Genomic DNA, 25,491 nt, shown 5'->3' with positions numbered 1-25,491 from the left:
TAATCTTGCTAAGTATAAAACAAATTTATCTTTAAGGAATTTTTACCATTCAATTGCCCAAAGAAACTCCTGGCCAGTATTTTGAGGGGCTGAACATGTTAACTGTTCTTCTGGCGCCAAGGAAATCCAGGACTGCAAAACCACTTGTGGAAGAAATAGGTATGTTTATTGCAGTTGGGAGAAAATAAAGGAAAACAGAGTATTTGGAATGCTCTTTGTTTCTAGGGGAAAAGGGATATAGCAAATATGAAATTGGAGAAAATAGTTCAGGTAACAACATAAGGAGGTCATGTGAAAATGTGAAAATAGATCATTGTTAACATATGGTTTAAAGACATAAAGTACTCCATTGAACCAGTAGGTCAGTCATATTTTGGACCAATTGAAACAGCATCTCTGTCTTTGGCAAAGTATTGATCATTTGAGCTGAGATTAGAAGTGTACAATTCAGTGAGTTACAGGAAAGAGGCACCACCTGAGTCAAGAAATGGGAAATTTCTAATACCCTGGGATCCTACCATGGTACCTCCTCTCATTTGCTGCTTAATTCTCCTCTTCAGGGTACCCACTATCCTCAGTTTTGCCTGTTTTCAAATTGTGTCTATTTTTCATACAGTATGTGTTTTTTTTTAATCTGGCTTCTTTCACTTAACATTTTTTGTGAGATTTATGCATATATATGGCTGAGGTCTGTTTGCTTTCATTTCATTTATTGCTTACACATTCTATCACTGATATACCTGTGGGTTAGATCCATTTTATTGGCTGTCAAGAATATACAGATTCTTGTACCATCTTTGGTACATCCCCAAGTTGAACCTAGAAAATTCAGTTGTAAAAAATAAATATTTGATGCATTTAGGTGCTTCTGATGTTTCTGAGGAAGATCTAGAAGATGACAACGATGAGTTTGATTGGGAAATTGAACAGTCCCCCTATAAAGAGGTGTCAGAAAGTGCTCTGAACCTGCAGGGCCACTATGGATTTGGAGGCCTACGATCGGGAGTATTTCAGCGATTACAGGTATGCTGTCTTCCCAAAAGACCTGGGTATCTAAGGTTTTACCACATGGATATTGTAATCTCAGTTCTGCTTATAATGGGCGTCCGTATACATTATAAGAGGTGAACTATTTCGAGTATGAAGCATAGCTCCTTATATGCACACATGACACAGGTATTCACCCCCTTTCATTGCACTGGCTGTTCTGCCCACTTGTAGTGCAATTTCAGATGGAAGACATTCTCTTAAATATTTTCTCTACTTCATTTAGTGTTCTAGACATTAGGTATTTAAAATATGAAATGGAACCCCCCTCTCCTCATACTTCCTGAAAAGCCTTGTATTTTATATGAAAATCATGCACTAATGGCCTAATGTGTCTCCTGTTTTATAGGTAAATGTTCCTGGTAAGAATGAGTTTGTGTTGTTTGATCAAATTGTTTAGTTTTTGGTGTACAATAGGCATGTTTGTCTCCTTACTCTTGATGAGGGTTAAAGGTAATCTCTTGTTAAAACTTGATTACATGTCAAGCTGGAAAGGAATGACACCACTTTCTCTCTTTTCCTCAGTGTAGGATTTTCTACTTTATTTTAGGCTATCTAGGGAGATTGAAATAAATGAAATGGAGAGGAGAGATGTTAAATTACTTTGTTGCATTATTTTATAGAAAACATATTCTGAGAGTGCTATATGATGAAAATGTTGGTGAACTACTAACCTTTTTAACTTTTTTTTAAATGAAAGAAACAGCAATGAACAGGGTTTTGCTGTTTCATGTTTTTTTTTAAACTTCATCTCTGCCTGGGGAGAGGATGTTAAACCTATTTAGAATGTGGTTTATTATAGTAAGACATGTGAGTCTACCAAGGAAAGGTAAATGATCTATGTAGTAGTCCCACTTCTACCTCTGTCTAGACTTAGGATGCCATTCCAATTACTTGATTAAAAGCAAATGTCATCTCCTCTTTATAAAACAGAGATAACTTTGTTCACCTCTTTATAAGGCCATTTAGAAAATTTAAGGAGATGCTACATTGTGTAAACTTTTTGAAAACAGCTATAAGATGCTAGAAAGATCTCTGCCCTTTAAAAATATAAAAGGCTCTCAAGATTCTTTAAAGGGAATAATATTGAGATTTACTTAGGAGCAAATAATGGCTGATGAAATATTTTCTTCAAAAACCTGAAATGCTTTTCTGCTGCATTATGATGTCTCTGTATTCTCTCTTCCTAATTACATTGAGGTAGTAAGAATAGAGTCAGTTTTGTCTACTGCAGAAAATACATACAGTGAACGGACCTCCATTTTTAGGCTGAGTTAGTTTGTGGTCAGTCTGTTTTGGGCTTGCCTGTCTAAAGCCATTAATGAATAAACATAAAAATTACGCAGGGTAAGTCTGGGTTGTACATTTGGATTGAAAGTGCTTCCTGAGGCTAGGGAACCTGGATTCTTAAGTGCTGCTGCTGCTGAGGGGAGACTCTTAAAAGGGCCAGGATGCTGAGAAGATGAAGGAATGTCACAGTGTGAGCCTTAGCCAAGTCCCTGTTAAGTTAGAAGTTCTCACATCTAATAGAATGTTTACAAAGTAAGTAATTTAGGTTAATACAAAAAGCTATTATCAACTATTTTTTATCTCTTTCTGAATGTCTTAACAAATGTATCGTATCTCTAGATACCCATCACCCAGCTTAAAGGAGAAAACATTAACAGCATAATTGAAGCCCCTCTCTGTCCCTTTCTGGTTACCTCCTTCTATTTTCCAGCAGAAATGAACCATTGAATTAAATTTTTGTTACTCCCGTGCATTTAGCTTGATTGTCTAAAATCATTAAACTGTTCTTCAGATTTTAATGGAATGAAAATTGCTATTCTAAACAATCTGAATGCATATTTTCTTCAATGTAGGGGGGAAAAAAGTTATGCATGTGACGTAACTCTAAGGGGTGATATAAATAGTAATACCACTAGTTGTAAAGGTTTATAACCCCATGTATATAACACTGGGATCACAAAAAGTTCTGAAACAAAGTGATATATATATATATATACACATATATATATATATATATATATATATATATATATATACACACACACATATAAATAAAATCTTGGTGGCAAAACATGATCTGAACTGATTTTAGTCTTTTAATATTTTTTATTCCAATTCAGTGTTCATATTCAAAAAATTTGCTCTAGAAATAATAATGAATTTGTACTTTTCTTTTTTTATAATGCAAAGGAACTCATTTAATTTCTTCAGTAAGGAGTTCTGTTTCATATCTTATTCTCCTTTCTTTAAAGTATATTTTATTGATTATGCTATTACAGTTGTCCCAATTTTTTTCTACCCTTTATCTCCCCTCCACCCTGCACCCCGCCCCCCACCCTCTAGTATTCCATCCCGCTTAGTTCATGTCCCTGGGTTGTACATATAAGTTCTTTGGCTTCTCTATTTCCTATACTATTCTTAACCTCCCTCTGTCTATTTTGTGCCTACCAGTTAGGCTTCTTATGCCCTGTACCTTCCTCCCCCCATTCTCCTCCTCCCCCTCCCAACTGATAACACTCCTTGTGGTCTCCATTTCTGTGATTCTGTTCCTGTTCTAGTTGTTCGCTTAGTTTGTTTTTGTTTTTTAGGTTCAGGCGTTGCCAGTTGTGAGTTTGTTGGCATTTTACTGTTCCTAGTTTTTGACCTTTTTCTTAGATAAGCCCCTTTAACATTTGATATAATAAGGGCTTGTGATAATGAACTCCTTTAACTTTATCTTATCTGGGAAGCACTTTATCTGCACTTGCATTCTAAATGCTAGCCTGCTGGATAGAGTAATCTTGGCTGTAGCTCCTTGCCTTTCCTGACTTCAAATTCTTCTTTCCAGCCCCTTCTTGCCTGTAATTTTTCTTTGGAGAAATCAGCTGATAGTTTTATGGGCACTCCTCTGTAGGTAACTGTCTTCTTTCCTCTTGCTGCTTTTAAGGTTCTCTCCTTATCTTTCATCTTGGGTAACTTAGTTATGATGTGCCTTAGTGTGTTCCTCCTTGGGTCCAATTTCTTTGGGACTCTCTGAGCTTCCCGGACTTCCTGGAAGTCTTTTTCCTTCGCCAGACTGGGGAAGTTCTCCTTTATTCTTTGTTCAAATAAGTTTTCAGTCTCTTGCTCTTCCTTTTCTCCTTCTGGCACCCCTATGATTTGGATGTTGGAACGTTTAAAGTTGTCCCAGAGGTTCCTCAGCCTCTCTTAATTTTTTTGAATTCTGTTTACTTCATTCTGTTCCTGTTGAATATGCGTTTCTTCCTTCTGTTCCAAATCATTGGTCTGAGTCCCAGTTTCCTTCCCTTCACCTTCGGGTCCCTGTACATTTTCCTTTATTTCACTTTGTGTAGTCTCCATTTCTTCCTTCATTTTGTGACCAAGCTCTATCAATTCTGCGAGTGTCCTGATTACCAGTGTTTTGAACTGTGCATCCGATAGGTTGTCTATCTCCTCATTGCTTAGCTCTTTCTCTGGAGTTTTGATTTTTTTTTTTTCATTTGGTCCATAGTTCTTTGTCTCAGCACACCTGTTACATTGTAAGGTGCAGAGCCTTAGGAAGTTGCCAGGGCAGGGCAACCCACTTTGCTGCGTTGTGATGCTGTATGTGGGAGGGGTCAGAGAGGGAACAATGCTGCTCTTTTGCTCTGCTCTAGCCTATTTCCAACAGACTCTCTCCTGTGAGACTGGGAGTTTCTCCCGCCTTTGCAACCCCCATAGTATTTTACAGCCAGAGGTTTTGAATCTTCAGTTTCCCGGTCAGCCAGCCCCTCCTCGCCCACACAGTCCACTACCTTGCCATGGGTCCTCTCTGCCTCCCTAGCTGCCTGTCTCTGCCCCTCCTACTGGTCTTGATGAATGTTTCTATTCCTCCTTGGTTGTTGGAGTTCCATGCAGCTTGCTATTCTGGCAGTTCTGTTTGTTTATTGTCTGTTTGTTTATTGTTTTTAAATTGGTGGTTATCTTTCTTTTGGTTGTGCAAGGAAGTGGAGTGTTTCTATCTATGTCTCCATCTTGGCTGGAACTCGAAATAATAATGAATTTGAATAAAGGGTGCTGACTTAGACTTCTTAGAGGGGGTTAAATAAAACATGGCATGTATGTGTATCATATTACTTTTCTAAACTCTTCAAAGAGTTGAATCCTGAAACTCAGCCTTCTGCAGGGAATTTGGTTCATGGAAGTGCACCTCCCACTCTGCACCTGAGTGACTGATAGCTCCTGAGCATGTTCCTATGCCAGGCCTGGCTAGGCTCTTGTGCACATCAGCTCCACATTGCTATTCCTCCATCCTGGCATCGTTGCACATTGCACCTGTGGATGCACCACTAGACATATGTCATCTTCCAAGAATATATTGATGTCTTTCTTGAATTAAATTTGAGGACTTGTGCCGTACATGAGAATGAAGAAATACCAGAACTTTTGAGAATCATGTGAACCTGTAACCAGGAATGGCAGTTGGATAGGGAGACAGGGAGAAAAGAAACTGGCAAGAACTGAAGGCTGCCCTCTGTGAGGTATTCAGGTGGATGTGTTTTAGGAGATAGTGCCACAAAATTTTTACATAATTGGTATTATTTGCAGCGTTCTTTGGCATTTACAGATGCTATATTTGTGACATTTATACCATACAGGTGAAAACTGAGTGACCATGGAACATTAATCACATAACCCTACTTCTGTGACTCAAGTAGCTGAAAGAAACAATTACTGCATAAATAAGAGCACTAAAAGAATCACTTCTAATTTAAATGATGTATTTAAGAAACATCACCATTTTCTCAAATTAATGTTTTATCTGAAGTTTAGAGTTTTTCTAGCTCTGCCTCTGGATGAGAAATATCTGTAAAGTTTTGTTAGCTACTCTTATTTTAGTAGTATTTTTAGTCTTGTCTTTTCCCTTAAAAGAAAAATTGCTTTATTTCCTCTGATGATAAAAGCAATATGTACTCATTATAAAAATACAATATAACAAAGAAAGTAGAACATCCATAATTCCAGTACCCAGGTACCTTTTGTTAATTGACAAATATAACTCTTTATGGGGGGCTGTAGAGTCTTTCCTGGTTTTCTTTTTTCTTTTTCCCTCCAACTATTTACACAGGGTTTGCTTGTGAACTTTGTATTTTATACTGATGAGAAGAAAATAATATTGTTGCTGAAACAAATTCTCTTTCAGCATTCTTCCCTTCTGTCCCCTCCCCCCACAACCCCATCTTTCTTTCCTTTCTGAAATTGCTGCCAGCCACCAGGGTGCCTTTGGAAAATCGCCTTGTCTGCCGAAAGTCAGGGCTTCATTACAGCTCCTGGTGGTGTCAGCTGCCAGCAACAACAGTCCTAGAGTCTCTGCTTGCCAACCCAGCTATGTCCCAGGACTGCTGCTGCCAGCAGCTCAGGACTCTGCTTGCTGTCCCTGTCCTTCCCTTGGCTACACTGGTGACCTGGGGACATTGTTTTCAGGAGATCCACGGGCCAGATGTCACAAGGTTCTTCATCTCTCTGGATAGTCACTGCGTTAACTATGCTGAAACTTACATAAGCCTGACTTAAACCCTGCACATCCTTTCCTTGGCAGTGCCCATCTTTAACTACTTTTAATTACAGTGGCCATGGAAATCCTTTTTTTTTTTTTTTTTTAAATCACCTTTGACTTGCTGTAGTTTAACATATCTCATCCTCTTTTCTTCTTTCCCTCTGGTTGATTGATGCCTTAGATTTCTCTAGCATAAGCTAACTTTACTTGAATTTCCATTTGTTCCAATTTTTCTTGAGGGTCTCGTTTGAACAGGGCCACTGCATATGATTGTGCATAGGACAAGCCTGGCTGGCATTGCTGTGGGCATTAACGTTCTGTTGGGCATCAGTCACATAGCTGCATATGGAGGTCCTGAGTCTGGAGACAAGGGGCTAGAGGAGGAGAAAGGAAGAAAGGATGACTGCTTTCTTACCATTTATCCCATGAGGACAGGGATCTTGTCTACATTTTTATTTCTGGATCTTCAGCATTATAAACCAGAGAAGGCCCTCATGAATTATTTGCTGGATGAATGATTTAATACTGGGGCTATCATGAGAAGGAAGATAGGCCAGACCCTTGCCCTCATGGAATATTCTATTGGAGAAATAGACTGTAATCATGAAAACAACAAATAAGCAAGATAATTTCAAAAAGTGACAAGTGAACAAAAAGAATGGGTGATGTGAGAAACCGCAGGGTGCTAACTACTTTAACTAGGGTATCTAGAGATGGCCCCTTTGAGAAAGTCAAATTTGAACTGAATAATGATGAGAAAGATACTTAACTGTAAATGCAGGAGCTTGGAGTTCCAGAAATGGAAATAAGTCTGGTATGTAGCTTAGGCGTATTTGAGCAAAGGGGGAAAATAGGAGATGAGTTTGAAGAGAATGATGGGCTTGATTATACAGAGCTTTGAGTCATGTGGTAAAAATCTGAGTTTATTCTCAGTACTATTAGTGTTTTAAAATGCCCAGGGCCACTTTAATCCATTTATCCTCTGAATTGTAGACTTATCTATAAAGACTCACAGATTATATACTATTTATGATGTTATATCTAGTCCAGGTGACATAATGAATTGGGACATTTTAATCCCAATTTTTTTTCTTTTTTATTGCTATTAGTAAGTGAGGAAACTTAAGGAGAGGGAGGATAGGACTCCCTACTGGCTGACTCTCAGTAAGAAGTCAACCAGTAACCAGGAACAGCAGTAAGATAGGGAGACAGAGAGAAAAGAAACTTGGCGTTATTGAACGTATCATGTATCAAGCCCTGTACATAATTTCATTGAATCCTCACAATAGCCTGTGGTAGACAGAATGATCTGCATCCACCATTCCCAAATGTCCACATGATAATCCCAAGAACGTGTAAATATGTTGTTACCTTACATGGCAAAAGGGCTTTGCAGCTCTGATTAAATTAAAGGTCTTTAGATGGGGAGATCATCCTGGACTATCCAGGTGGACCCAGTCTAATCACATGATCCTTATAAGAGGGAAGTAAGAGAATAACAGTGAAAAAAGAGAAGGCCAAGTGATGACGGAAGCTGAGGGAGGAAAGGCATTGTGATGTGGGACAATGAGCCCAGGATGAGCACAGCCTGCTTCTAACATGGGAAAGGCAAAGAACAGATTCTCCCCTGGAACTGCCAAAAAGGAACCAGAATTTGGACTTCCGATCTTCAGAACTATCAGAGAAAAAATATGTGTTGTGTTAAGCCACTCAGTGTTTTGTAATTTCTTATAACAGCAGGAGGAAACTAATACCCATCCTGTGATGGAATCACTAGACTCGTGTTTATAGTAAGGAAGCTGAGAGGTTCAGAGGGGTTGTATAGTTAGACTGGAGCTGGGTTTTAAAGTCAGGTTTGTCTGTTTTTGTTTTGTTTTTTCAGATCCCACATATAAGTGAAGCCATATGTTATTTATTATTCTCTGTTTGACTCATGTAAAAAGAGGCCAAAGAGATGGTTACCAGAGGGGAAGGGGTGGGAAGATGGGTGGAAAAGGTAAGGGGGAGTATAGTCAATAATAAGTTAGCATGGTGACAGATGATTACTAGAATTATTGGGATTACCACATTGTAAGGTATAAAAATGTTGTATCACTATATTTACATCTGAAACCAGTACAACCAATAATATAAGATTGTATACCAACTATACTTAAATTAAAAAATTAAAAATAAAAAAATTGGGGAGGTGGAGTGTAGAGGGCAAAATATATGGTGACAGAAGATGGTTTGATTTTGGGTGGTAGGCACACAATGCAATATATACAGATATAGAAATGTATACTTGAAACCTATTTGACCCCATTAATCAATGTCACTCCAATACATTCAATAAAAACAAACAAACAAACAAATAAATAAATAAAAATTTAAAGATCCAGGTTTGTCTAACTCCAGAGTCATGCTTTTTCTACTTCATCAGGTTGCTTCAGAAGAGTGTGTGTGTGCGTGCGCAGGGAACTCCTTGGGGCTAGTATAAGCAAAGAAAGTGGTGACTCAGGAATTCTGGGGAGAGGGATGTGGGATCAATGGGCAGGAAACGGCCTTCATAGTATTCATCTAGCTGAGGTAAGTCCTGCAGGTACCATATAACTTACCTCCCCCATGGCCTGCATCAATGCCATTTCATGCTCTATGGCTGGAAGAGCTAATTTTAGCAGGTGAGGAAGGTTAGGAAGAGAGGAAGATGCTAGGTTGCATTCCTTGGGAAGAGATATTTCTAGGGGGGTTAAACTGGATCTTTGAAAGTATTTTCCTATGGAAACATTGCTGGGTGCTCATTAAATAGTTTATCTTGAGTACTCTATTTCGAGTACTATTATTATTAGTTGAATAAATTTGTGGGTTGCCCTAAGAATCTAACTATTTATAGTAGTATTTCTATAGCAAAATACATTCTAAGTTTTTAGAAAGTAAATTGCAAAAGAGCTTTTTGAATATACATTTTTATTAAGTTTGGGGACAGCCAGTAATCTGGTTTTTGCTCAGAATGTTTGTTTAGAAGTATTAAGATGTTCTGGATATAACTTCCAAAAAGGTCCCTGGGTCCTTATATTGTATTAGAATGTGCTTAGATTAAATGTTGTAGGTACTACTGAAGCTAAATGGATTGGGGTAGGGATGAGAGATTTTTTTAATCATGCAGAAATTTTGATTATGTGGAGAGTCTGCACACTAGTTTCTCCCTAGCTAATGAAGCATAGCTCATTTCACTGTAGCGATTTTGCATTACAACTGTGGACTTGAAGCCTGATTATTAGTCACTAACCTGTCATTCCACCTGCAAATCTGATTTAATAGTTTGCTCTACAACTCTCTACCAAATTACTTCCCTTGATTTATTTTCACTAATATTCTTTAAGCTTTTTCTAATTTCTGTACTTGGGGTTGGTAGTGGAAATGGGAGGTTGGAGACAGAAAAAAGTTATAGTTTTAAAATATTTTGTGTGGTATGGGTTTCTTTACCTCACAGTTCTGATGAAAAGAGAAAAGACCATATGGTATTGTAGGCAGTTTCCCTTATCTGCCTGTTTTCTGTAGGATTTGCCTTTGGAAACATGCTATGTATCAATATGTATAAATCTAGATGAAAGTGATTACAGTAAAGTTGAATATTACTTAGGATTTGATTTTTAACTTTTCAGATGGAAAATCTATACATTAAAATTGTGCTTAAAAATTCATAAATCTGCTCATAAAGTAGAATGTATAGTTTTGTGTGTAAGTTTTATGTAGTGCTGAGCTAGACCATAGGAAGAAACAAAAGGAAAGTCTATGTATAGATGTCTGATATTCAAACCATTTTGTGTGTTAAAAATTATTAAAGAAGACAATTTAAGTGATACAAACAACTTTAACACTTCATAAAGCAGTCTTCATTTGGAGAAGTGAAAAACAGAAAATAACTTATTGGTGGGGGGCTACATAGTCAACCTTGTTTGAGGTTAGAAGGAATAAGAAACTAAGCAGAGTGCAGAGTTGACTTGGTGTTTGAGGATTGCCTGACTGAATGAATACTCTGCATTTCTAGTCAAGTAGAGCATTTATAGGGGCACGAAAGTTTCCATTTAAGTGTTGGTGTGCTGCCATGGCACCCAGGGTAGGAATAGCTCCATCTAGAGTCTAGAAATTTATTTCAACATACTTTTAATAACTTTCAAATCTGTAGGAGTAAATGGGGTAATAAGGGACAATTAAATGTTCCTGCTTGCTTGCGGGGCTTTATTCTCTTCTGTTTTTTTATGTTAAACTTCTATAGCTTAAATATATTTTAAAAGGTTTGCTGTAAGGATTAAATGAGGTAATTTAAGTTAAAATTTCCAACAGGGCCTGGCTAGTAGTAGATGTTTAACAAACACTTGCTGGATTTGTATCTAAATGTCACAGGTAGCATTGTGACTTACTGATCAGTTAGAGTCTTCCTCTGTTTTGGCATTTTGTGAAAAATTAGATTTGTGAGTGCTAAAATAAGAAATAGCAATTATTCTTTCTTGATATCCTTAGGATGAATTCAGTGATGTCATCGATATTAAGGATCCAGATTTTACTCCTGCAGCTGAACGAAGGCAGAAACGCCTGGCAGCTGAGATGGCCAAATTTGATCCTGATCATTATCTGTGAGTATTGAGTTTTTTGAGGATTAAATAATTTACTTGACATTTATTTTAAAAGTTTGTCTTTTTAACTATGCTAGGCATGTGCTTTTTGGGTTCGGGAAATTAGTGATGGCTCAAAGTTTTAACTGACATTTGAATTAACCTACCACTGTTATACATCTGTGATGTTTGTAGAATATTGCTTCTTAGCATTTTGTTCCAGCAGAGAACTCTTCTAACATGCTTCTTTGAGTATTTTCTCCAGGCTTAAAAATAGAACACTGAATTCAAGCACTTTTGCACTTTTTTTTTTTTAGTAGACTTAAAAGATTTTATTTATTTTTTATTTTTGTAAAGATTTCATTTATTTATTTTTAGAGGGAGAGGAAGGGAGGGAGAAAGAGAGGGAGGGAAACATCAATTGGTTGCCTCTCCTATGTGCCCTGCCGACCAGGGACTGAACCTGCAACCTGGGCATGTGCCCTGACTGGGAATCAAACTGGCAACCTTTCGCTCTTCAGGACAACACCGAGCCAACTGTGCCATGCCATACTGGGCTATGTAGGTTTTTTGTTGTGATTAATTGTCTTTAAGAATATGAATCAACATTTACTTCATTTCTTGGCCAATTCAGGGTTTTCCTAACATTTTAAACCCCTAGCATCAGTAATCAAGGACCTGTTTCAAATTAATAAATAATTACTTTTTGTAGTAAGATATAAATAAAATCTAATATTAAATCTGGCTGTATTTTATTTCCTGCATGCATTATTTGTATCGTTAGCTATATAATGCATCTCTATCAGGCTTAAATTTTCCTAAGGGACTTATGTAATTAATGGATAATTAAATAATTACTTGAGAGAGATTGTGCTGTGTCTCATTGTCTATGATAGCAACACTTCTTCCAAGGAAGTGAGTGTCACCTGGCCTCTGTGTATGCTGGGCTCTCCTAATATAAGTTGATTTAGACCTAAATTATCATTCTTCCCAACTTTAGTGCCAGCAACTTCTAAACTATTATACATTTAGCTATAATTTTATATAATTCTTATATTAATATAGTGCTTTCAGCTTATGAGGTGCTCTCATATGATTATTCAGCTTTCACAACAGATGGGGAAAGGTTAAGGGACTTGCCCAAGGTCACACCACTACTAAGTGGGTTGGCCAGGAATTGAAAATGAGTCTTTCCATTTAGAGTTTTGTATTTTCTTTTATTTATATTATTTCAGTTTAACTGCTATTGCTCTTGTGATTAACATTTCTATCTCCTGTAACACAGTGGGAGACCAACTGGAATGGCAGAAATCCTCATGTATCTTGTGGTGTGCATATGCATTGAGTGATGGTTGTGACAAATGGTCGAACCATTCAACATCCTAAGAGAAACTGGATAAGAGCAGAGTATGTTCTATTTTTTAGGACATCTAAGAGATTTAATAATATGCATGAAAAGTTCTTTCCATTTCTCAAGGGAGAGTTCTTACGGAAGTGGTTAAATTTAGTTATGGGTAAAGTTGGAGAGTGGGAATCATGAGTTAAAGGTTCTTTCTGAGTTATCTGATAGCCATAAGACTGACTATTGTGTTACTCATTTTTTAAAAGTTAGATTTATTGGCATGACTTTGGTTAATAATACTACATGTTTCAAGAGTACAGTTCTAAAACACATCATCTATGTATTGTGTCGTGTGTTTACCAACCAAATTCAAGTCTCTTTTTGTCAACTTATATTTGACTCCCTTTACCCTCTTCGTCTTCCCACACCTCCTTCCCTCTGGTAACCACCATACTGCTGTCTGTGTCTATCAGTTTTTTTGTTTGTTTTGTTCATTTGTTACTTTCTGTGTTATATCTTACATATGAGTGAAATCATATTTTTTTTGTCCTTTCCTGTCTGACATTGCTTAGCATGATACTCTCAAGATCCATCTATGTTGTCACAAATGGAAGTATTTCATCCTTTTGTATGAGAGTCAAATTTCATTGTGTATATGTACCACATCTTCTTTATCCAGTCATACATCAAAGGACACTTAGGTTGTTTCCATACCTTGGCCACTGTGATTAATAGTGCAGTGAACATAGGGGTGAATATATCTTTAAGAATAAATGTTTTCAAATTTATCAGATAAACACCCAAAGAGGGGTTGCTGTGCCATATGGTAACTCTTCTTTGAGAAGTCTCCATACTGTTTTCCATAATGGCTGTACCAGTTTACATTCCTACCAGCAATGAATGAGAGTTCCTTTTTCTCCACTACCTCTCTAACACTTATTTTGTTGATAATAGCTATTCTAACAGGTGTGAGGTGATTATCTCATTGTGGTTTTGATTTGCACTTTCCTAATAGTGAAGTTGAGCATCTTTTCATATATCTGTTGGCCATTCGTATGTCCTCTTGGGAGAAGGGTCTGTTTAGGTCCTCCGCCTATCTTTAAATTGGGTTTTGTTTTTGTTGTTGTTGAGTTGTGTGAGTTATTTATATATTTTTCAGAGCTCTTGTTTACAAAAATATTTTATTTGGTGGGTTTCCTTTTTGTTTTGTTGAGGGTTTCTTTAGCAGTGTAAAAGCTTCTTAGTTTGATATAGTCCCACTCATTTATTTTTGCCTTTACCTCCTTTGCCTTTGTAGTCAAATTCATAAAATCCTCTCTAAGACCACGGTTCATAAGTTTAGTACCTATGTTTCCTTTTATGTAATTCATTGTTTTAGGTCTTATATTTAGGCCTTCAACCCATTTTGAGCTAATGTTTGTACATAGGGACAAACAGCAATCTGTTTTTAAAAAAATTTTTTTAATCCTCACCCCAGGATATGTTTATGGATTGGAGAGGCGCACACACACTCATTGATGTACAATATTGCCTCCCATATTTGCCCCAACCAGGGATCAAACCCGCAACCTAGATATGTGTCCTGAATGGGAATCACCCTCTAACCTTTTGGTGTACAGGACAGTGCTCCAAGCAACAGAGCCACCTGACCAGGGCCAGCAATCTAGTTTTATTCTTTTGCACGTGGCTTTCCAATTTTCCCAACAGCATTTATTGAAGAGGCTTTCTTTTCTTTATTATATGTTTTTGGCCACTTTGTGAAAAATTAATTCCCTGTATACATGTGGGTTTATTTCTAGGCTCTCAATTCTGATTTATAGGTCTGTGTGTCTTTTTTTTCTTTTCTTTTTTTTTTTGGCCAACATCATACTATTTTGATTATGGTAATTTTGTGATATAATTTGAAGTCAGAAAGTGTGATGCCTCTGGCTTTGGTTTTTATCTCAGGATTGCTTTGGCTATACAGGGTCTTTTATGGTTCCATACACATTTGACGATTTTTTTGTTTTATTTCTTTGAAAAAGACATTGGGATTTTGATGGGAAATGCATTAAATCTGTGTATTTCTTTGGGTAACATGGACATTTTAACTATGTTAATTCTTCCAACCCATGACCATGGGATATCTTTCCATTTCTTCCTTGTGTCTTCAGTTTCTTTCAATACGCCTTGTAGTTTTCAGTGTATAGGTCCTTCATATTCTTTGCTAAGTTATTTTTAGGTGTTTTATTTTTTTTTGTTGCAATTGCAAGGGGAATTGTTTATTTTTTAATGATTTTATTTATTTATTTTAGACAGAGGGGAAGGAAAGGAGAAAGAGAGGGAGAGAAACATTGATGTGTGGTTGTCTCTTGCATACCCCCCTACTGGGGTCCTGACCTTGCTCGCAACCCAGGCATGTGCACTGACTAGAAATTGAACCAGCAACCCTTGGTTCGCAGGCTGGGTCTCAAGCCATTGAGCCACACCAGCCAGGGAAATTGTTTATTTTTTTCCTGAAATTTTATTGTTAGTATGTAGAAATGCAATGGATTTTTTGTGTGTGTGTACATTGATTTTGTATCCTGCCACTTTACTGTATTTGTTTATTGTCTTTAATAGTTTTTTGGTGAAGTCTTTAGGGTTTTCTGTGTAATGAAACGTCATCTACAAAGAGTGGTAATTTTACTTCTCCATTTCCAATTTGAGTGCCTTTTATTTCTTTCTTTTGCTGATTGCTGTGGCTAGAACTTCCAGTACTATGTTGAATAACAGTGGTGAGAGTGGGCTTTCTTGTCTTGTTCCTGGTCTTAGAGAAAAAGCTTTCAGTTTTTCATCATTAAGTATAATATTAGCTGAGGGTTTGTCATATATGGCCATCATTATGTTGAGGAACTTACCTTCTATACCTCTTTTATTGAATGTTTTAATCATAAATGGATATTGTAAGTTGTTAAATGTTTCTTTTTAATCTACTGATATTGATCATATGCTTTTTGTCCTTTATTTTGTTAATGCAGCATATCACATTGATCAATTTGCATATGTTGAACTATCCTTGTGCTCCTGGAATGAAGCCCACTTTATCTTTTTACGGTAGTGTTATATTCAGTTTGCTAGTATTTTGTTTAGGATTTTTGTTTAGGATCTGTATTCCTCACAGATAGTGATCTATAATTTTATTTTTTGTTTTGTGTGATTTTGCTAGGGTCAGGGTAATGTTGGCCATATAAAATCAGTTAGGAAGTATTGCCTCTTCAATTTTCTGGAAGAGTTTGAGAATGGTAGGTATTAAATCTTTTTTTTCCTTCGGATTTTATTTATTTATTTTTAGAGAGCAGGGAAGGGAGGGAGAAAGAGAGGGAGAGAAACATCAATATGTGAGAGATACATCGATTGGTTGCCTCTCGCATGCCCCGAACCAGGGATCTGACCTGTAAGCCAGGCATATGCACTGCCTGAGAATTGAACTGGTGAACTTTTGGTTCACAGACCCACACCCAATCCACTAAGCCATACCAGCCACGGCAAATCTTTTAATGTTTGGTAGAATTCATTAGAGAAGTCATTTGGTCTTGGACTTTTACTTCTTGAGAGGTCTTTGATGACTATTTCAATTTCCTTACTGTTGATCGGTCTATTTAGATTTTCTAGCTCTTTTTGATTCATTCTAGGAAGGTTGTATATTTCTACAAACTTGTTCATTCCTTCTAGGTTATTGAATTTGGTGGCATATAGTCTTTTGCAGTATTCTTGTATAGTCATAGTATTTCTGTGGTGTCTGTTGAAACTTCTCTTCCATTTCTGATTTTGTTTGAGCCTTTTCTCTTTCCCTTAGTGAGTCTAGCCAGAGGTTTGTCAGTTTATTAATCTTCAAGAAGCAGCTCTTTGTTGCATTTATTTTTTTTATGTAGTTTGTTTTCTATTTTGTTTAAGTCAGCTCTAATTTTTATTGTTTTATTCCTTCTACTGATTTGGGGCCTCATTTGTATTTCTTTTTCTAGTCCTTTGAAGTAAAATGTTAGCTTCTTTGACATTTTTGTAGTTTCTTGAGGTAGGCCTGAAATGATATAAACTTCCCTCTTATTACTCTTTTGCTTTAACCCCCAAATTTTGCTATGTTGTACTGTTATTCTGTTTTATCTTTATGTATTTTTGATCTTTTATTTCTCCTTCGACCCAGTCCTTATTTAGTAGCATGTTCTTTCAATTTCCACCTATTTCTGGTTTTTCCCTCCTCTTTCAGTTTATTGCTAATTTGAGAGCATCATGGTTGGAGAACATGCTTGGTATTATTTTAATCTTCTGAGGCTAGTTTTGTGTCCAGCCTATGGTCTATCTTTAAGGATATTCCATGTGCACTAATGAGGAATATGCAATCTGGTGTTATGGGATGAAAAACTCTTAAATGTTGATCTCTATTTGGTCTAATGCATTATTTAACGTAAATCTTCCTCCCTCTCTCCCTTCCTTCTTTTTCTTGAGGGTTCAGAGATACTGGATAATCACTGGTGGGAATGAATGCTTTCTTTTTTTCTTTAGCTGATTCTAGAGAGAGGGGAAGGGAGGGAGGAAGACAGGGAGACAAAACATCAATATGAGAAAGAAACATCAGTTGGTTGCCTCATGCACATGCCCTGACTGGGGACCAAACCCAGAACCCAGGTGTGTGCCCTGACCAGGAATCAAATCTGCAACCTTTTGGTATGGATGATGCCCAACCGAGCCAAAATGGTCAGGTTCCTTTTTTCCCCCCACTGTTTGGACAATTTACACATTGCTGTCAATGGGGTATTTAGGTCCTATACTATAAATTGTGTTTTCCTCAGTTTCTCCCTTTTGTTCTGTTAGTAGTTGCTTTATATACTTTGGTGCTCCCAGATTAGGTGCATATATATTGAGAAGTGTTATATCTTCCTGAAGTATTGTCCCTTTTATCATTATACAGTGTTCATCTTTGTCTTACTTTTTTTTAAAAATTTTTGTCAGATATGTTTTCTCTAATGCTATTTGATTGTAGTATCATTTTCCTCCTCTTCACTTTGAATCTATTTGTACTTCCAACTGATACGTGTTTCCTGAAGGCAGCATGTAGTTAGTTGGGTTTTGTGTTTTGATCCAACTTGCTACTCTGTGACTTTTAATTGATTAATTAAGTCCTTTTACATTTAGGGTGATTATTGATATTTAAGGATTTTTCTATAGCCATTTTTTTGTTGTTGTTTTCTGGTATCTGTATCCATTTTTCCTTTTTTCTTGTTTTTCTGTTTTTTATTATTTTTAAAAGTTTGGTGGTATTCTATGATTTTTCCTTTCTTTCCTCTTTTTTTGTTATTTTTCTTAGTTCTAGATTTTTTTGTGTGTGGTTAGTACTAGGTTTATGTAAAAAAAAGTTATATATATGCAGTAGTCATTTTTCTTCTGCCTGCATCTAATCTCTATTTCTTTGTGCATATTCAGACCTTTACCTCCTTCCCTTTTTGTTTTTGTCACAAATTGTTTTTTTTTTTTTGTGCTGTGAGTTCTTTTCTAAATTGCAGTAGATACTGTCTTCTCTCTTTTTATGTTTTTACCTCTGCTGACCTTCATGCTATTTTTAAGTGTATATTATCTTCTTAACAAGGGTTGCAATTTCCCACTTTTGTTTGTTAGTCATCTTACTCATAGTCTTGTATTCTTTTGTCTTTTTGTTTTAGGTGGAATATCCTTCAGTATTGCAGGTTTTCTGGTGGTAAATTTTCTCAGCTTCTGTATGTCTGGAGAAGTCTTTATTTCTCCTTTGTATTTAAAAGATATCTTTGCGGGATATATTATTCTTGGCTGGTAATTTTTCTCTTTCATTAATTTGAATATTTGATTTCAGTCTTTTCTAGCTTGTAGGATTTCTACTGAAAAAACTGATGATAATACAATGGTTTATCATCATCTTTTTGCTGGCTTCCTTGAGAATTCTTTCTTTGTCATTAATTTTTGACAGTTTTAATATATGGTTCCTTGGAAGGCCTTTGTGGATTTAGATAATTAGGTATTCTGTTTGCTACTTGGATTCAAGGATCCAGTGTTGTTTTTTTTTAATAGGTTTTAGAAATTCTCATTGATTATCTGTTTGAATAGGCTCTCTGTTCCCTTCTCCCTTTCTTCTCCTTCTGGTTTACCCAGCATTTTTACAGTGCTCTTTCTGATTGAGTCAGATAGCTCTTGTAGAATTCTCTCATTTTTTAAAAAAACTCTTCAGTCTCTCTTTTCTATGCATATCATTTCTAGATTTGTATCTTCATTATCACTGATTCTTTCCCCCTTCAGGTCAGCTCTATTTCCTAAGCTCACTAGTTCATTCTTCATCTTTTATATTTAGTTCTTCATCTCCAAAATTTATGTTTGGTTCTTTTTCAAAGTTTCTATCTCTTTGGTCAAATACTCCTTTTATTCATTGGTTTTAGTTCTGAGTTCATTAAACTACCTTTCTGAGCTTTCTTGTATCACTGATTTTTTTTTAAAACACTGATCTTGAATTCTCTGTCATTAAAGTTTTTGTCCTGAAGGTTGTTCATATTCTCACTGAGCAACCTTGTTATCTTGCTTATTCATAGTATTTGATAGATTATTTCTCCGCCTAGACCATTTATGGAAATGAAAACTGCTTTTATTTCCTGAAAATATCTTTATTTTGCCCTAATTTTTAAAAAATATTTTCAGTGAATATAAAACCCTAGATTGATGATTATATTGGGTTTATTTATTTATTTATTTATTCATTTATTTTTTTAAATACGTTTGTGCCTACCCCCCACCACTTTCCCTTGCCCCCTGTCTCCTTCCCTCCCTCAGCTCTTCCCCTTTGGTTTTGTCCATGAGTCCTTGCTATATGTTCCTTGACTTCCCCTTCCCTTCCTTTTCCCCGCCACCCCCCCTCCTTCCCTCTTGTCTCTGTTGGTTTCTTTTCCTTTCGGTGATGCTGGGCTTATTTTCTTTGCATCTTTGTATTGTTGGTTAGGTTCCACTTATAGGTGAGATCATATGGTATTTGTCTGTCGCTCCCTGGCTTATTTGCTTAGCATTATGCTCTCGAGTTCCATGCTGTCGAGAAATTTAGTAGTTTTTTTTTTCTGCTGCGTAGTATTCCATTGTGTATATGTTCCAAGATTTATTGATCCAATCATCTATTGATGGGCATTTAGGTTGCTTCCAACACTTGGCTATTGTAAATTGTGCTGCTATGAACATTGGGGTGCATAGGTTCTTTTGTATTGGCGTTTTGGTGTTCTCAGGGTATAGTCCCAGCAGGGGAATCACTGGATCAAAAGGCAGTTCCATTTTCAGCTTTTTGAGGAAACTCCACACTGAGTTCCACAGTGGCTGCACCAGTCTGCATTCCCACCAACAGCGTACTAGGGTTCCCTTTTCTCCACAGCCTCGCCAGCACCTGTTGTTTGTGGATCTGTTTATGAAGGCCGTTCTGACCGGTGTGAGGTGGTACCTCATGGTGGCTTTGATCTGCATTTCTCTGATGGCTAGTGATGCTGAGCATCCTTTCAAATGCCTCTGGGCCCTCTGTATCTCCTCCTTGGAAAAGCGTCTGCCCAGGTCCTTTGCCCATTTTTTGATTGGATCGTTTATCATCTTGGAGTGGAGTTGAGTGAGTTCTTTACATATCTTGGAGATCAAACCTCTATCTGATGTATCATTAGCGAATATATTTTCCCATATGGTTGGCTCCCTTTTCATTTTGCTGATGTTTTCTTTTGTCGTGCAGAAGCTTCTTATTTTGATGAGGTCCCACTTGTTTATTCTTTCCTTTATGTCCCTTGCTTCAGGAGACATATCAGTGAAAGAATTGCTGCGTGGGATATCTGCGAGTTTCCTGCCAATGTTCTCCTCTAGGACTTTGATGGTGTTGCGACTTATATTTAAATCTTTTATCCATCTTGAGTTTATTTCTGTGTATGGTGTCAGCTGATGATCCAATTTCAATTATTTGCATGTAGCCGTCCAGCTCACCCAACACCATTTGTTGAAGAGGCTGTTATTGCTCCATTTTATGCTTCTGCCCCCTTTGTCAAATATTAGATGGCCATAGAGACCTGGGCTTTTTTCTGGGCTTTCTACTCTGTTCCCCTGGTCTATGGATCTGCTCTTGTGCCAGTACCAGATTGTTTTGAGTGTAGTGGCTTTGTAGTAGAGTTTGATGTCCGGTATTGTGATCCCTCCTACTTTGTGTTTCTTTGTCAAAATTGCTGCAGGTATTTGGGGTTGTTTATGGTTCCATATACATTTTTGAAATGTCTGTTCTATTTCTGTGAAATACGTCATTGGTATCTTAATAGGGATTGTGTTGAATCTATCAATTGCTTTGGGTAGTATGGACATTTTGAGGATATTAATTCTTCCAGTCCATGAGCACGATATACGCTTCCATTTATTTCTGTCTTCCTTAATTTCTTTCTTCAATGTTGTATAGTTTTCTGCATACAGGTCTTTTACGTCTTTGGTTAAATTTATGCCTAGGTACTTTATTTTTCTTCTTGCTATATCGAATGGTATTTTTTTTCTGATTTCTTCTTCTTCTATTGCATTGCTGGTGTACAGAATGCCTTTGATTTCTGAACGTTGACTTTGTATCCCGCTGTTTTGCCAAATTTCACTTCCTAGGTTGAGGAGTTTTTTGGTAGAGTCTACAGGGTTCTCTATGGACACTATCATGTCATCTGCAAACAATGATAGCTTTACTTCCTCCTTTCCTATTGGGATGCCTTTTATCTTTTTTTCTTGTCTGACCGCTGTGGCTAGAACTTCAAATACGATGTTGAAAAGAAGCTGTGAGAGTGGGCATCCTTGGCGTGTTCCCGATCTTAGTGGGAAAGCTTTCAGTTTTTCCCGTTGAGTATGATATTGGCTGTAGGTTTTTCATATATGGCCTTTATTACGTTGAGGAATGCCCCATTTATTCCCATTTTGCTGAGTGTTTTGATCATAAATGGGTGCTGTACCTTATCGAATACTTTTTCTGCATCTATCGAGATGATCATGAGGTTTTTGTCTTGTCTTTTATTTATGTGATGTATCATGTTTACCGATTTGCGTATATTGAACCATCCCTGCATGCCTGGGATGAATCCCACTTGATCGTGGTGGATAATCTTTTGAATGTATTGCTGGATGCGGTTTGCCAATATTTAGTTGAGGATTTTAGCATCTTTATTCATCAGCGAAATTGGCCTGTAGTTTTCTTTCTTCGTAGGGTCTTTATCTGGTTTTGGGATCAGGGTGATGCTGGCCTCATAGAAAGAGTCTGGGAGTGTTCCCTCCTCTTGTTTTTTTTTTTTTGGAATAGTCTGAGAAGGACAGGGGTTAGCTCTTCCTTAAATGTTTTGTGAAATCTCCTGGGAAACCATCCGGCCCTGGGCTTTTGTGTGCCAGGAGTTTCTTGACTACAGCTTCCATTTCCCCAGCTGTTATCGGTCTGCTCAAGCTTTCTGTTTCGTCCTCCTTCAGTGTTGGAAGATTATACTTTTCTAAACATTTGTCCATTTCATCAAGATTTTCAACTTTCTTGGCATATAATTGTTCAGAGTAGTTTCTGATGATCCTTTGTATTTCTGTGGTATCCGTTGTTATTTCTCCTCTTTCGTTTCTGATATTATTAATTTGGGTCCTCTCCCTTTTATTCTTGATGAGTCTGCTTAAAGGCTTGTCAATTTTATTTATCTTTTCAAAGAACCAGCTTCTGGCTTGGTTGATCCTTTGAATTGTTCTTTTCATCTCTCTGTCATTCAGTTCTGCTCTAATCTTGACTATTTCCTTCCTTTTTCTTGCTCTGGGATTTATTTGTTGTTGTTTCTCCAGTTCTTGAAGTTGTAGTGTTAGGTCTTTTATTTGAAATGTTTCTATCTTTTGTGGGTAAGCCTGTATTGCTATGAATTTCCCTCTGAGGACTGCCTTTGCTGTGTCCCATAGGTTTTGGACTGTTGTCTGTTCATTTTCATTTGTTTCCGGAAACTTTTTGATCTCTTATCTCATTATTGACCCATTCATTGTTTAATAGCCTACTGTTGAGTCTCCATGAGTTTGCAAGTTTTTGAAGTTTCTCTTTGAGGTTGATTTCCAGTTGCAAGCCCTTGTGGTCCGAGAAAAAGTTTGGTAGTATTTCAATTTTCCTGAATTTGCTGAGGCTTGCTTTGTGTCCTATCATGTGGTCTGTCTTTGAAAAACTGCCATGAGCATTTGAAAAGAATGTGTATTTTGCTTCTTTGGGATGTAAGGTTCTATATATGTCAGTTAAGTCTCTTTGATTCAGTGTGTCATTCAGCGCCACACTATGTTTATTAATGTTTTGTTTGGATGATCTGTCCATTTTTGACAGTGGGTTGTTGAAATCCCCTACTATGAGTGTGTTGCTGTCTATATCTTTTTTGAATTCGTCCAACAATTTCCTTATAACCTTGGGGGCTGCTATATTGGGAGCATGTAAGTTTCCAATGTTGATGTCTTCTTGATAGATTCTTCCTTTAAGTATTATAAAGTGCCCCTCTGGGTCTGTTTTTATGGCCTTTGTTTTGAAATCTACTTCGTCTGATACAAGTATGGCAACCCTGGCCTTTTTCCTTTGCCAATTTGCTTGGAATATTATTTTCCATCCCTTACTTTCAATCTGTGTAGGTCTCTGGCTCTGAGGTGGGTCTCTTGTAGGCAGCATATGTGTGGGACACTGAAAACTGCTTTTTTAAATGAGTACCACTTCTCTATTTAGCAGTTAGATAAGAAGAGGTCTTTTTGTTTCCCTGTAGGTGGTGCTGATGCATAAGCTTGCGTTGCTGGGGCTTCAGGGATTTTTGTGGGAAGTTGTCCCTCTTTCCATGGAAAATGCCCTGTATCCCCTGGGAGGGGGAGTGTCCCCTCTCTGACCAGGTTGCCTTAGTTCAAGGCACTATCCCCATGGGGTGAATGTGGTAGGCGATGGGGTTCTGGGCCCCTGAGATCCCAACACTGCTTTCTATAACTAGATGTTTCATCATTGCTGCACTACCTGAAGTATCTCTGGTGCTTTTACTGGGCTCGTTGTCATGGGTGGGGCATGGGTGCCCTGGAATAGGCCACATTGTGTGTTTGCGGTTTTATCCTCCTCCCAGTAATCGTAGCTGCCAGACCTTTCTCTCCGCCCCTGCCCTGGGATTGTCCACAGTGTGAGTTTTCCACTCAGGGAGAAATATTTCCGCTTTTCCAGTCCTTAGGACGTTGAAAATATGCTCCATAACCTGACACTTTCTCTGGTACAGCTTCTGCCGGGACCTGCTGTGAGCTCTGGGATGGTGAAAGGAGGCAAGTTCTGGAAGGGAGAGGGGAAGCAGCTACATGTTTGTGGTTTTGTTTTGCCTGGTAATGGCCAGCTGCCACACCTTTGTCTTTAGTCTCTGTGCCCGTCACTGGTTTTTGAGGAGGTTAAGGAAAACTCATCTTACTTTCCCTAAAGCAGCCCCAGTATGTGCTGACCACTCAGGCAGGAATATTAATTCTACCCCTCTCCTACTTAGGACTGACTCCTGCCATGCAGCCGAGTCATACAGTGAGCTTTGGACTGAGTTATGTCTGTGGCACGCATCTCTGTACTTTCTTCTTTTCTCCTCACCCTTTTGCTCCAATATACACACCTTCAGATGTTTCTATATGAGGATCTCTCATACATGTTTGTATGTTGACCAGGTAATCCTTTGTTGAATTATAGATGTCCAACCTATAACTTCAAGGGAAGAGCCCTGAAGGATGTCTCATACCACTATGCTGCTGACAGGATCAGGAACCTTGTTACCTACAATTTATACTAGTTGACTTAGGCACCCAAATGTGTTAATATTAAATGAAGTGCAAGTAAAATTCTTTTAAATTTTTAATTTGGTTGGTGCTTTTTTTGTTGTTTGCAATGGTTAATGCAATGGAAAAAAAAAGTTTACTGTAAATTCTTACCTACCATGTAGACAATACATTGAGTGTATTATAGTGCACATTTATATATCTATGTAATGTAATATACACATGTAGTGCATAATATATATTACATTAGTTTAGTAGATGCCATTGTCAAGTTTGACTTATCCTCTTTCCAAGTCATGATTTCTCCCCATGTTGTCTGGTTTTTTAGGAGGTTAAGGAAAACTCATCTTACTTTCCCTAAAGCAGAATGGTGAGGTAAACTGATTATATATTTTTTAAAAATTATATATTTCAAAGGCACATATGAATGACTTTGGATTATTATTGTTGTTTTAAAATCTTTTGTTATAATATCTGGATGTCATATATGATTTTTCCTGCTATGTTTTGCAGCCCAGTTGAATGCTGGGCATATAAATGCCATTTATGATACCTTTTGGGTATTACTTTTACATTAAAATATGTTGAAGACATCTTAAAACATTTCTTTATAGTTTTTCCTCATTTGTTTCTTATAGCCAAGTTTTTGTATTTCTCTTGCTGAGAGTGTTTCTGTTTTCCTTCCCAGGCAAATTGTTTTTCAACCGCTGGCATATTTTTTACTTCAACCAGTTAATAAAATCTTGCCTATTTCCTTTTTTGGGAGAAAATAAAATAATTTAGTCAACATAAAATATCTGTGATAATAAAAAGGACAAAAATGATCAAATATCACTTGGGGTCCCATTTTAAGTTATAATTTTCAATGCTATAAATTTGTTAAAGAAGATCGTATCCTGAGCAGGGTTTTGGATTTATTGAGGAGAATTCAATGCAACAAGTAGTAATTATGAGCTTGAGAAGAGGATCACCTACCTCCAAAGTGTCTTTCTATTCAAAACACCAAGCTTAGGAGAACACATTAGAGTACAATTTCATTTATTCATTTTTTTCATGTATACATTTATTTGTTCAACAAATAATTTTAGAATGAACTTGGTACTAGATGGTCCTGCAGATAGCAAGGAGCATGTTGTGAATATGACAAGGTTTCTACTCACGGGGCTTATATTCTAGTGGGGGGGTATGGAGTATTTCAG

General features: G+C 37.2%; 1 protein-coding gene across 1 annotated transcript in view; it reads left to right on the top strand.

Moving 5' to 3' along the window:
• SHQ1 (SHQ1, H/ACA ribonucleoprotein assembly factor) overlaps window positions 1–25,491 on the top strand; it is a 112,960-nt gene that overhangs the window by 6,164 nt on the left and 81,305 nt on the right. The window contains exons 3-5 of the mRNA XM_054595814.1: window positions 37–159; window positions 863–1,023; window positions 11,075–11,187. Coding sequence (XP_054451789.1) covers window positions 37–159; window positions 863–1,023; window positions 11,075–11,187 — 397 coding nt within the window. The remainder of the gene's footprint in view (window positions 1–36; window positions 160–862; window positions 1,024–11,074; window positions 11,188–25,491) is intronic.

Source organism: Pteronotus mesoamericanus, unplaced genomic scaffold (assembly GCF_021234165.1).
Source record: "Pteronotus mesoamericanus isolate MK-2021 breed Mesoamerican mustached bat unplaced genomic scaffold, CSHL_Meso_final scaffold_54, whole genome shotgun sequence".
Taxonomy (NCBI): Eukaryota; Metazoa; Chordata; class Mammalia; order Chiroptera; family Mormoopidae; genus Pteronotus; species Pteronotus mesoamericanus.
Note: the sequence above shows the minus strand (reverse complement) of the source record. Positions and strands in the feature narration are given on the sequence as shown.